Genomic DNA, 13431 nt, shown 5'->3' with positions numbered 1-13431 from the left:
ATCAAATGCTTCTTACTTTTTATTCCATCAAATGAATCCAAATGATGCATATATTACAAACACTAAGAGGTCCACCACAAAAATTAAAAGTTATAAACCCTAATGCCTTAAACCAAGATGACCAAGAGGGAATAAATGATTACTTAAGCCTATAAGTAACACTCACACCTTAACGATCCAAGTTCAATTCAGTCCAAAGAACCCTTAATCTTTTAACCTAAAATTATGCTTTTGAGTGCAAATGTAATGCATGATAGATGTACCTATATGAATGATATGAGACCAAGCCATAAATGGTATGCAGATGAACTTAGCCACCCAACCAGATAACTTAGAAATGGGTAGGATAATTTTGGGGTAAGACAAAGTACAAGTATATGGAATATTGGTAATGGTAGAAATCTTCATGCGTGGGAGGATAATTGGCTGGAAACAGGCAGAAATATCTTAGTTTATCAAGTGTGCATTCTAGAGGAGTTGAAAGAGGAAAGAGTTAGTGCCTTGACTGATGAGAATGATGAGTGGAACTGGAATTTGCTACAACAGTGGATGTTTGTTGAAGTTACAAACAAAATGTAAGCCATCTTACCTCCGGTAGACAGTGATGATAGAGATGAAATCGCGATCGAAACCAAAATTGATGGATCGTTGGCAATGAAGAGCATGTATATGCATATTTACCATGAGAACAATGAGTTTGTTGATGATGAATGGAAGAGAGTGTAGAAGCTGAATGTCCCAGAAAGAGTAAAAACCTTCGCGTGGTTTCTTAAACATGACATACTTTTAAATAATGCTAGAAAAAGTAGGAAAGGATTGAGATGTTCAATGTGTAGTATCTGCGGTAAAGCAACTGAAACAACAATTCATGTCGTGCGTGACTGCGATGGTGCAAGAGAGGTGTGGAGATCGTTAATTCTTCATTGGCACAAAGGTTCGTTTTTCAGACAAAACTAGCGGAACTGTATCACTAGTAGTATTATGGATTAAAATTGGAACAGTATGTGAGCTATAGGTTTCCATGCATTGTGGACTTAAAGGAATAGGAAAGAGCATGTCGAAGAGTTTGTGAGGCCCTATAACCCGAGAAGTCGGATTGTGCAGAGAAACAAAGAGTATGAATAAGCTAAATGAGTGCATAATGAGCTTCAAGAGAGGAACAAGACGACGACGATGATTGGGTGAATCCCACTAGAATCAAACATGGTAAAGTTAAATATTGATGGAGCTTGGATTCGAGGGTTTTCGAAAGTGTTGGGGTGTTTCAGTGTGCTTATGGCGGAGTTGTGGGGAGTGTTAGAGGGTCTTAAGCTTACTAATGGCTTAGGATTGATGAAGGTGGTGATTAATGTAGATTCGACAAACATTTTGCAAGCCACCGAGAAAGGTAATACTTTTAATGTAGAAGGTGGAGCCATTGTAAAAATAATATGGCAGATCATTGGTACGCATAATATAGTGAGGCTGGAGCATGTGTATCGCAAGTCGAATTGGTGTGCTGATACTTTAGCTAGCTTTGGGTGTACTCTAAATTCAGAGTTAATCGTTTTTTGACTTGGTTCCAAATTTTATTAGGCACTTGCTAGAGAACGACGCTAATAGTGTAACCACTTTTATAAGTGTTTGTTTGATCTCTTCTTTTTAGGCCTTTGGCCCTCCCTTGTAAAAGAAAAAATAAAAATAAAAATTGAATCCAATACTTAGAATTGTGTAGGTAAGTTTGTAATAATTTAAAATTGTGTAGGAAAATTAATTATTAATTAATTAAAGGACAGATGCAGTATAAGAGAGGGTATTATCGCAAGGTGAAACTGAAAAGAGAACAGTAAAAATAAAACAAGGCAAGCAACCATCACGGGACAAAATTCTGAGCATCAATCACCGACGACAAACCAAAAACGCTGCTTTCGATTGTCGGTGTCATAAAAAACACCAAAAGTTCCGAAAAAGAACAACAACTGAGAAAACCAAAAATCGAAACTTTTTCTTTATAAATATAAAGTTGGGATCCTGATATATTCGATTCTGATTTTTATTTTATGCTCTCGCGTTACATCACCCATCATCATATATCCTCAATTATCTCATTTTGGGATGATTTTTCATCTTCTGCATTGCTATTTTCGTTAATCCCAGTAAGTTTTTCCATTCCAATCGCTTCTTTTTCCCCCTTCATTTGTGATTGTTATTGGAAAAGTTTCATTCTTTGATTTCCTTTCAATTTCTTGCCATTGTTATCTGATTAGGTCTTGAAGGATGTCTGTTTGTTGGTTCAGGAGATTTGACTGTACCACCTCTCATTCTTAGAATGTTTTTGTAATCTGTTGCTGCTTGTAGGATGTTAAATTTAGTTAATGAATTTACACCTATATATATCTAACAAATTTGAATGAAATCACATGTGTTGGTTCGGTGTAGGACACCACCATACACACCTTCAATCAGAAGTGTCAGTGCTACATAATGCGTTTGACACCAGACACGCCTTCGATTTGAAGTATACTTGGAATTGTGTCTATGAAGGTTTAACATTGACATGACACTTAGCACGCGTTAACACACACGAAACCAATGGTAACTTTTTTGAATGAAATCACATGTGTCGGTCTGTAGGAGAGCAGATATACCTTTAATCAGAAGTGTGAGTGCTACAAAGTGCTTCGGACACTGGACATGTCTTCGATTTGAAGTGTTTGTGCATTATAGAGTTGTGTTGTTGTATGAGTTGTTCAATTTACATAGATAATGAGTTGGCAACCTGAGTGACTGATTGATTGTTTGGTTATCATCTTTTTTTGGTGAAATTTTAAACTTTTTTTGTTGTTTGGTTGTTTTGCAGATATTTTGGTCTATGTCTGAATTTTGGGATGTCCTCTGGCATGGCTCTTTTAAGAAACAATGCTGAATTATTTCCAGAGAGAAGAGTCATCATTGACGCAGCTTTAAATTCTATTACTAAAAGTGATCATGGCTCTAAAGTTTTACGTCGTGGTAGTAAAAGGTTCAGTAGGATCACTAAACAGAGACTTTTGCGCTGGATTTTCCTCCTCTTGGCACTCTTTTCCATTTACGTAACAGTTTGTGGACTGAAAGAGTTTTTACAAGGTGAGGCCAGAGACATGGGGTTTTCTTCGTGATATTTTGTAAGGTTATTTACAAATAGTTTCCTACTGTCGGTTATGTTTAAATATCCAACTTGCTGAATTTTCACTTGAATGGTTTCGCCGCAGCTAAAATCGAATCCAGATTCTCGACTCCACTTGATCTTGAGGGAGAGCGTTACCTAGAAGAGAATAGTTTGTCACAAAACTATGGAAGGCCACCTAAAAGCAAGCGTCGGAAGCGTAAGACTCATGCTTTGCAACTCATTTATCATTACATTATGTTTTATGAACCGCTAGAAGCCTAGATTAAGTAAGATAAGATAGGATAAGTATGGTGTACTATTATCTCTCAGGGCTTGTTGACTTGAGTCAATAGAAAATGATAAGCTTATCATGTTGTTTATCCTATACTACTAATTAGTAATTAGTGTAAATTTATCCTAGAAAGTAGCTGAGTTAGGATAGACTAGAATAGGGATTTTTTTTTGCAGTTTTATTTGTGATCCTCTGTGCTATCCTATTCCCCTTGGCAGCATCTATCAACCAAAACCCTTCACTGCCACCTCTGCCTCACAGCCTAACACCTTCCTCGCTCGTTGCCACCATACATCCTACACCACGGCTGATAGAGACTTGAAATAAGATAAACAGAAAATGTATTACTGATTGCAATTAACAGTATTATAGAGAATAATCCATATAATTCCAGAGCCAAGTGCTCCTCAGAGGAGAGATGGTTCTCACTCTGCCCAACCCAAAAGGTTTCTAACTGAAAATACACATAATGAATTCTCCCCTGTTAGCGGTGTCCTTATAGAAATACCCTTCCCTTCTAACATAAGCAGTTATTATCAATTCTCTATTAAGTCTCTATCGGGCTAAGGCCCAAATCCAGTATCCTATCAACTGCTGCCACTCTATACTCATTATTTTTGTTGATACCCCCACCGCATTTGTCGTAACTACTTCTACCTCCTCCAGCACCAATAATTTCTTAACACCCTACATAGCCTCCACCGCACAATACATTTCCTTTCCACCACCCCTGCTGCCACTATCTCCATTGTTTTGAACCCTCCACCACTATCATGGTTCTCATCCACCACCTTTGTCGCCTCTGCCTCTGCCGACGCCTCCATCTTTTCAATGCACCGTTCATCGCCATCTTTTCCGCCTAGTCAAAAGGATAATTTTGTCATTTGATTATAATTTATTTATTCCCCCTCAAATACGTGGATATGATTAAATAGTTCTATCTGTGACTCATCTGGTGCTCATGAAATATGGATATGATAAGAGCTTATTGTGATCGAATTGAACTCTCTTATCCTATTTTAGCCAACAAAGGAGCCTTTAGTTCAAGTTCAACACTTTTTCCTCCCCTGGTTTCTTTCTTAAATTAAGATTTATTGAGAAATTCATTATATAAAAAACACCTGTGCAAAACTGATTATGCAGTTACACGAATCCTATAATGCTGGCAAAACCTGATTATGCACTTGTCCTTGATATTTTTAGTGATATCATAATTTTGAGCATTTCGATAATGATGTGTGATTCTGTGTATGTTGATTAATGGGTGGCAAAGCGGGCATGCCCGCCCCGCAAAGTCAGCAAACAAACAGAGAGGGCATAGTTGAGGGTGCGAGCCTAAAACCTTGCCCCGACCCTCAGAAAAATAAGGGCGGGACGGACCCACGGGCGCTGCACCTTTTAGCCTAAAAATGAAAAAAATTATATTAAAGCCCGCGCCTGCAGAAGCCCGAAAAACCGAGGCGGGGCGGGCACATAAGAGGGTGCGTGCGGGTCTAAAACCATGGTCTGCCCCGCAAAAAAGTGCAGGCAAAACCGGCATGCTCGAAGGGCCGGGCCTGTTTGGCCACCCTATGATTACTAGTATATGTAAAACACAACTGGTGTTTTCCATATCAAAATGAACAAGAAAAAACTCGAGATTTTTAACTTCATGGTTAGATCACTTCTGATGCTGAAATTTTGTCGAGTAAATCAACATTGTGTCTAATCTTTCAGCATTATTAACTATATTCTTTGCCTCTAATAATTTCCTTAAACTCAATTCCTTCAGATTTTCCTTGTGAAGTTGGACTTCTGCAATCAGTAGATGGCCTTATTGAACCCAAAGATTATATGAACTTCACATGGGTTTCTCAAGATTATGTTTTCAGTGAAGAAAAAACATCGGAAAATGATTTATTTGAACCTCGATTTGGAGGGCATGCAACTCTAGAGGAAAGAGAAAACTCATTTTATGTGAAAAACCAGACAATCCATTGTGGTTTTGTCAAGGGACCGCCAGGATATCCAAGCACTGGATTTGATTTAGATGAAAATGATAAAGCATACATGTTCAGCTGTAAGGTTGCAGTTTCTTCATGCATTTTCGGAAGCTCGGATTATATTCGGAGGCCTACAAGTAAACTGGTAATTTGGCTATTTATTTTCCTTCTGTTTTTGCATTCTCCATACGAAAAGCAAAAAGTTAATTCAATTTTATATACGCTTCTTTGCCACAGATCAGTCAATATTCAAAGGACAATGTATGTTTTGTCATGTTCATGGATGATCAAACACTGTCCAAACTTTCGTCAGAAGGAAACAGTCCTGATGAAAGAGGTTACATTGGCCTATGGAAAGTAGTTATTGTACAAAGCTTACCATATGACGACATGCGTAGAACCGGCAAGGTGCCAAAATTCTTATCACACCGTCTCTTCCCAAATTCGAGGTAGATCGCATAATCTATTCTAGCATTGAAGTTTCTTTGAATCTGTTCCCAACTTTAATGTTGTTTGAAAATACTTGTTTGCTAGGTATTCAATTTGGCTTGACAGCAAGATGCGACTCACGTCTGACCCTATGCTGATTATTGAATATTTTTTGTGGCGAACAAAGGCAGAATATGCCATTTCGAATCATTATGATCGTCACAGTGTCTGGGAGGAGGTACTCCAAAATAAGCGCTTAAATAAATACAACCACACAGCAATTGATGAACAGTTTAGCTTTTACGAGTCTGATGGCCTCCCCAGGTTTGAACCATCAAACCATAATCCTCTTCCAAGCTGTGCGTATCCTTCACGTATTTGTTCATTATGGAATTTTGATGTCTATTTGTGCATAATATGATTCCAACTATTGAGTCGATAATGTTGCAGATGTTCCTGAGGGTTCCTTTATAGTCAGGGCGCATACACCAATGTCAAATTTATTTTCCTGTCTTTGGTTTAATGAAGTTGATAGATTTACATCCCGTGATCAACTAAGCTTTGCATATACTTATTTGAAGCTCAGGAGAATGAATCCAGATAGACCATTTCATCTGTATATGTTCAAGGTAAATTTTCACACCATCTCTGTTCATGCGCTTATACTTATTTGGATTTATCTATTGGCATAAATACATGTGAGACTATTTGAGAGAGTTTATGGAAACAACGTATGACATATCCGTAAGCTATTTTCAACTTATTTCCATAAGCTGTAGTAGCTTATAAAAATTGCTTATAGCTTATATGAAAACAGTTCAACTTGATTTTAACTTTCGTAATTGAAATAGCTTAAACGTACTCATTTATATGATAGGTGCTTTGTTATAAGTGCTTAACTTAGTTGTTTATCCAAACATGAGTATATGACCTTATTTTGCATGTTTTATATTGTATTTTACAAAACATATATCTTCAATCTGTATGCAGGATTGTGAACGTAGAGCATTGCTGAAGCTATTCCGGCACAGGACAGCTCCATCTCCACCAGGGACTGCTTGAACAGTTCCACCTCTAGATTGCTTGATCAATTCCAGCTCCGCAAGGTTCCTTTTGTTTCCACTTGAGAATATACTGGTCATTTTGATTGTTCTCGGTGCCATCATTAGAATTCAATTCCATTTTCTTTATATAACATCCCTAGGCTAACTACTTTCTTTCATGAATCATTGGTGGAGATTATTTAATAATAATTTAATGAAAGTGTAATGTGAGCCGAACGATTTCAAATCAACGAGTAACAACGGGCTTTTTATACTGCAGGGGATCCAAATCCGTACGGATGCACACTGAAGAGAACGGTAATTTATACTGGACATCCCTTCCAGCATGACTAGTATCATTTTGATGTGTATGTTTTAAACTGGATCAAAGAAAGACAAACTCATCTATAGAAACGCGTATTCTTGATCTTCTTGCATCAGTGGTTGCAAAGTGATTGCCGATGCATTATTGTCGCAAAAAGTTGGGGTCCATTGGAAGATCTTGTGAGCGTAAGGGCAAGTTGAGTTAGTTAAGTATAGAGGAATAGATGGTTTTGCTAACATGTGAAATTAGTGGCTTAGTAGAGGATATTAGTTAGTGGCTTAATGAGGAATTTTCCTTTTGTAACTTGCCCCCATATGAAATCAGTGAACTACTTTGATTCATAGCCATTGTATTGCAAAATATTTATAACAAGTTTTTAATAATAGTTGTTGGTTTAGTTTTATACCGCTACCAGTGTTCAAAAGTTTTCATCATCTAAGACATAGTTTTGCTCTCTGGAACGACATCTTATTAGCCTACAATATCTCATAGTATGGCGATAAAATTCAACTGTAGTGAATTCGTTTCAACAAAACATCTTAGTATTATATTGACTTACAGATATATGAACATACACCAAGTCACCAACCAGTACACAAATAAACATCACATATTACATATACATTACTACTTGATGAATCTAGATTTCACACATGGCTCTTGATGGAGGAGCTATAGCCACTCTGAACATCATCATACCTAGACCACAACATAACACCGCCATATTTAGCAGAACCCTTGATAGCTGGAAGCACAGTAGAAGTAAGATCCGTTGCAGGAATAAAGCCACTTCCTGCAGCTGTTGGAGAAGCAGGTAGCCCTAAGAATATCTTGTTTGCAGGGATACCTGATATCCATTGCTTCCATGCATCTTCAAAGTTGCTAATTTCACTAGGATTGTATTGACAAGGAGGATTATTGTAGAATTGTACCCAAACATAATCGAAAAGGCCCGTTGTAAGTGCATTTCCTATCCAAGCATCAGGAAATGGGCACTGAGGAGCTGCAGTTATGTAAACCTTCTTGTTATACCCTTTAAGGTATCTTGCAAGATCGCCCCAATGTTGGTTTGATCCTCCTTCGATATCGAAGTCAATGCCATCAAGAACAGCAGGACCAAGAGGGCGAGAGGAAGATTTCCCACCTAAGAAGTTATTCCAAAGATAAGTTGCCACACCACTTGCATCTTGCGTTGAAGCAATTGAGTAACTTCCAGCACCTCCTCCTATTGATAGCAATACTTTGATGCCTTTAGCTTGACATGATTTGATGTCTGAGGTTAAGCCGATGCATTCGTTACTGTATGGATCACAATGACCAGCTAGATTGATCATGGGAGTTTGGCCATCGCCGAAGGTCGGTAAGAAGGCTATGATCACATATTCATAGTTACCAGTGGCGCAAGCCTCGGCTAATGTGCCCTCATTTCCGTTCTGGCCCCAGTAGATTGCAATTTTGCCAGCATTAGAACCACTTGCTAGTGCTAGCATGACTATAGATAAGAATGTGAATGAGATTGTTAACTTGAATGCCATTTTAATTTGTGTTGTTTTTTTATATCTATTGAATCTTCACAAGTCTTATGTGTTGATTCAATTTATGTTGCAAATCATTGTAGTGGGTGTGGCTTTTATAAGGGTGACATTACTAATAATGTTACAAAAATGTGGTCTTTTTCCTCATAACAGCGTTGCTAAGAAGTTACTTTGGCTGGGGTTCCCAGTTTTAAACGCAGTCATTGATGCTACCCCATTTGACATTCCTCTTGTTTGTTTCTTTTTGTTGCTACTCTTTTACCTTTGAATTATGTTTTTTTAAAAAGAATTTCAGCTACTTGAAACAGAAAAGTAGTCATAATAACTACTGCCAAAATAACTATTCACTCACTCATTCAATATTTGCTTGTTTATAACTAATTTATGGATATTTTGTTGAAGAAAAGCTACTATTTACAACATAGTAATAGCTTAATTTTTTTTACTATAAATATTTAATTTGAAAGACTACTTTAACAAATGTTTGTGATTTAAAAGACTCTGAAATAAAAGGATTTAACGTAATATTTTTAAATTATGCAATTTCTTTACTATTTTTTCAAATACCTTTATAATTTTTAATTTATTATAGTCTTTACATTAAAAAATGTATGATTTTTAATTTAATTTTTCTTTTGTTTTTTGGAAATAAGGAAGGCAAAAGCCCAACAAAAAACAAAATTACACCACAACTAATCAAAGAACCTAATTTTCCAACAAAATAACATCAAAGAGATGTCAACAATAAAGAGGACAAGCATCAAAGAAACAATAATTTTTCGGTGAATAGATTCTCTCCTGTCTTTTGCAATCATTCATCCTTCTTGCTATAGATCTAATGGTTGAAATAACATTTATGCTAACACTCTTTCACAAAATTAATTAAATGGTTCCCATTGAGTACAACAGATGTGAGGAGTACTAATACATTCCCCTTCATAACCGACCCCCGAACCCGATTTGGTTGCGACGACCATTTTTCATTCTTTAAGGGTTTTATCGATATTTTCCCAATCCTTTTAGAATAACTAAACTTCGGTGACGACTCTGTGTTGTATGCGAGCGTTCATACGTTCGGGTATATTTCACGTCGCAAAAGAGAGAAGCTCTTGCAACATTATGTATGTAGATATTTTTATAAGAATTGGACTAAAAAGGGAGAATTTATGGCTATATGAAGGATTTGACCTATTAGCCTTTGACTACATAGTAACTCACCCCTAGGGGTATATTGAGGTGATGCTTACCCTAAGAGAAAGGAGAGACACCATAATGGTCGACCTACAATTCCTAGTAATTCCTTGCAAAAGCTTTTACAAATGTTTCTTGGGAAGACCTATTTGTGACAATGATGGATGCGGTGGCCTCACTGATCCACCTACAATTAAAGTATCACATGTTCACGATGAGCTGGTGACGAGATGTTTCGACCTGTCCAGAGCATGAAGGATACGTAAAGCTTAGTAGTGCAACCTGAAGGGGAAAGATGAAGAGAGGGCGATGGAAACAAACTAGTCCTCCTTTTTTAGAACAAGATTTGTTTCTACAATAAGTCTCTATGTTTTGACGATAACAATACATATATTTTGTATGTAACAATTTAGTTTCTAATAGTTTCTTGAGTGTGAAGATACTGTGTTCTAAGAGATTCTGAATTGCCGTCTATGAAGAATCATCAGAAACAAGCAAGGCAGTCATAAATACTATTTGCATCTTGAAATTCTGGCATAACAGATTCAGATGTCGTGAAAGATGTCGAGACATGTGATCTGTGAAGAACAATTAGCAAAGAATATACACATAATAATGTCACACTAAAAGATAAAAGACACCAGAAATTGTTAACCCAGTTCGGTGAAATCACACCTACTCTGGGGGCATACCAAGTCAGAAATGAAGTCCACTATCAGCAGTATTAATTAGGAGTTAAATTAGTCCCCAAGCAACCCCTCACTTAATCCCTACCCAATGACCCTTCTACCTAGGTCCTCCCTAGATATGGAATATCCACATCTCAATTCCAATCATCACAATGATGTTGTACAGTTCTCCAGTTCCAAGAGTTATAGCAACGACCTAATATCCATCTCCTTCTAGTCTCAAATATCTAAAGGTTTGGAAGACATACTTCCATGACAATCCCTAGCCAAGAACCTTAACTATGACCACAAACCTGGAGTTACTTCAAAGCTTCCTCCAAGAACAGTACTCCTATTGCCTACAGGCTTCGAGGATCACATAGGTAACCTTCCGACAGGCCGAGAGGTTTACCTTGACAAACCCTAATGACTACATCGTTTATGCTCGGTAGTTGTCTTATTTTTCTAGGCTACAAAGTCTTCTATTTATAACCTATACCCAACTGGATTTGGGCCTTCAATCACAACAAATTTGTTGTTCCAATATAGCAGTAACTTCTGCTACAATCAAGGTCTTGAATCTGTTAGTTTCCAAGAATATCTCTATAATTAGAAACTATATAATCTTCAATATTCTTATTTGATTCGCCTGAATGATTCTTCAAATCTTCATATTGATTCTTCAGACCTGTCATATAATATATCACGCCTTTATTTTATTTGCATAATATCCTTGAATATTCTGCAGTCTTCTGTTGTAATTAAATCACATAGATTTAATTCTTCACTTCAGCTAGGCATGATGTCGTATATCCCATGTGACATGTTATTCCAGATGTTGAATTGCTCCAACATAACATGTTCTATCATTCCAGCGGGATTCTTTGTTGTACCTGTTGTTCTTATATATTTATGCATATAAGTTATTTTATTTGTTTTACAAAAATTAAGCCAACTCTAAAACCAGATAACTCACACATCTGAATCTGAAGAAACATCAGTAGTTCTAAGGAATACTGAATTCAGAAGTGAAGTTGTGTGCTTTTCATATTAAGTTGTCGCTTTAGAAGTCACAAGTAATCAAAAGGAAGAATTCCGTTAGAGCTTCTATTCCAAGATCAAAAATCAACATACAAGGGCGAGCTTTCAAGTCAAGATCAGAAGTCGAGATTTGTTCATCAGAAAAGTTGTTGCTTTTAATTCTGAGGACAAAGTCAAAGATTCTGAATACATCAAAGGTCAATCGGTGAATACATGATCAGACTCAAGGATGTACTTAAGATCATAACTTAGCTAATCAAGTAAAAGATCAAATACCAAGATCCAAGAATTAGAAGTGCTTTCAACAATGAAAGAACTTGTTTTCAGATTGGCTGTTGCCTATATATCTGGAAAACAATGTTCCAATTCTTAAAGGATTCTGAAACAAAATCTGGAGAAGCTATAACATCACAAGACCACTCCATATCAGAAGTCGAGTATCGTTTTTCAGAAGAGTTGTTGCTACCATTTTTGATAGATGAGACTCTAACTCTTACAAGATAATGATTCTATACTTCACAGCAAAGTAGTTTCCAGACTACACATTAGAATCATTATTAGAAAGATGAAGACAAGTTGATCTCTTCCAAGCTTACTACTTCCGAACCAGAAGTACATTATTTGAAGATAAGATCAAAAGAACTTAGTCAAGAAGAAAATAGTACAACGGTACATTACAAATTCCACTATAATAAAAATGGAGTACTATTTTACACAAGCTGTATCCCACCAACTCACAACGTATCAAGCTATAAGACAAAGGAATGTACTATCTGTAGTAATGCTTGATTCTCTCCGTTGGAAACTAGCCGTTGGAAGTCAAAAGGACCTTCTTATCCTTCAACGTCTCTTTTGAGAGCTATAAAAGAAGACCAAATCATCTAACAAATGTGGACGACATTGGCAACACCTATGGTGTTCACATCAGAGCTATTGATTAAAATGCAGCTAATGTAGCCCTTGACGTCGTTGGTATCGCTACTGATTTCACTACTATTAACATTACAACTGATGTTCATATTACCATAACGGTTGTTGTTGTTGCAGTTGTTAATTGTTGTTTGGCTTGAATGGAACTCAACCAACACAAATTAATAAGAACAAACATATGAACAAAGAAGACAATGCTTAGAAGCTGATGATAAGAAGCATAAGTCAAAAGAGAACCTGAAGCTCATGCCAATTTAAAATGCTACTAGCCCAATTAGTCGATGCTAATGCCTAAGTTGATATACAGAAGTCGATCAGAACAAAGAAGATGGAGAAGAAGATTCTATAAGATGCTAATCAATTATTAACATTTACATCTTGATAGAAATTAGAAGAAGCAAGGAGTTGTTGCTCGTGACTTGCATACTTATATCCTAATGTGGGCATATACCCCCACTAATGTTCCAATTACATACTAATGCAGTAAGATATATATATATATATATATATATATATATATATATATATATATAGTACTCACCCGCACATGTTTTTTTGCCCCTATGTGTTATTTTCTATTTCTTGAACCACAGTTCCTTGTAAGAAGCTGATCAGTGGTTTTCACACGTATATTTACCGTTGTTTTTAAGTATCTTTAAGTTATGTTATTTAGTGTTTTATTTCATTTTTCGTCATTTTATGCTTTGGTTGTATGCTGTAATGTTTTCAAGCTCATATGGAGAAATCAGAATAAATCAGTGCAAAACTCGGAGTTTCGAAGGAAGTTCAGAAAGCATGTTTCAGGAGGCTTGACACGGGTGGCCGTGTTGCTCAACACGGGCCGTGTCAATAAGAGAGCTGGGCGCGA

The 13431-nt window shown here is 36.7% G+C and overlaps 2 protein-coding genes across 2 annotated transcripts; one reads left to right on the top strand and one right to left on the bottom strand.

The window, feature by feature from the left end:
- The first annotated feature begins 1823 nt into the window (after positions 1-1823).
- LOC131620451 (probable hexosyltransferase MUCI70) lies at positions 1824-7601 on the top strand. Its single transcript, XM_058891530.1, has 9 exons — positions 1824-2135; positions 2840-3105; positions 3231-3344; positions 5191-5546; positions 5639-5850; positions 5936-6189; positions 6281-6459; positions 6821-6936; positions 7154-7601. The coding sequence occupies exons 2-8, from the start codon at positions 2868-2870 to the stop codon at positions 6890-6892; spliced, it is 1425 nt and encodes a 474-aa protein (XP_058747513.1). The 5' UTR covers positions 1824-2135; positions 2840-2867; the 3' UTR covers positions 6893-6936; positions 7154-7601.
- A 188-nt stretch (positions 7602-7789) lies between these two features.
- LOC131620452 (acidic endochitinase-like) lies at positions 7790-8781 on the bottom strand. The gene has a single exon (XM_058891531.1). It carries the CDS (start codon positions 8731-8733, stop codon positions 7846-7848), a length of 888 nt encoding a protein of 295 aa, XP_058747514.1. The 5' UTR covers positions 8734-8781; the 3' UTR covers positions 7790-7845.
- Between the last annotated feature and the right edge of the window lie 4650 nt (positions 8782-13431).

Source organism: Vicia villosa, linkage group LG7, assembly GCF_029867415.1.
Source record: "Vicia villosa cultivar HV-30 ecotype Madison, WI linkage group LG7, Vvil1.0, whole genome shotgun sequence".
Taxonomy (NCBI): Eukaryota; Viridiplantae; Streptophyta; class Magnoliopsida; order Fabales; family Fabaceae; genus Vicia; species Vicia villosa.
Note: the sequence above shows the minus strand (reverse complement) of the source record. Positions and strands in the feature narration are given on the sequence as shown.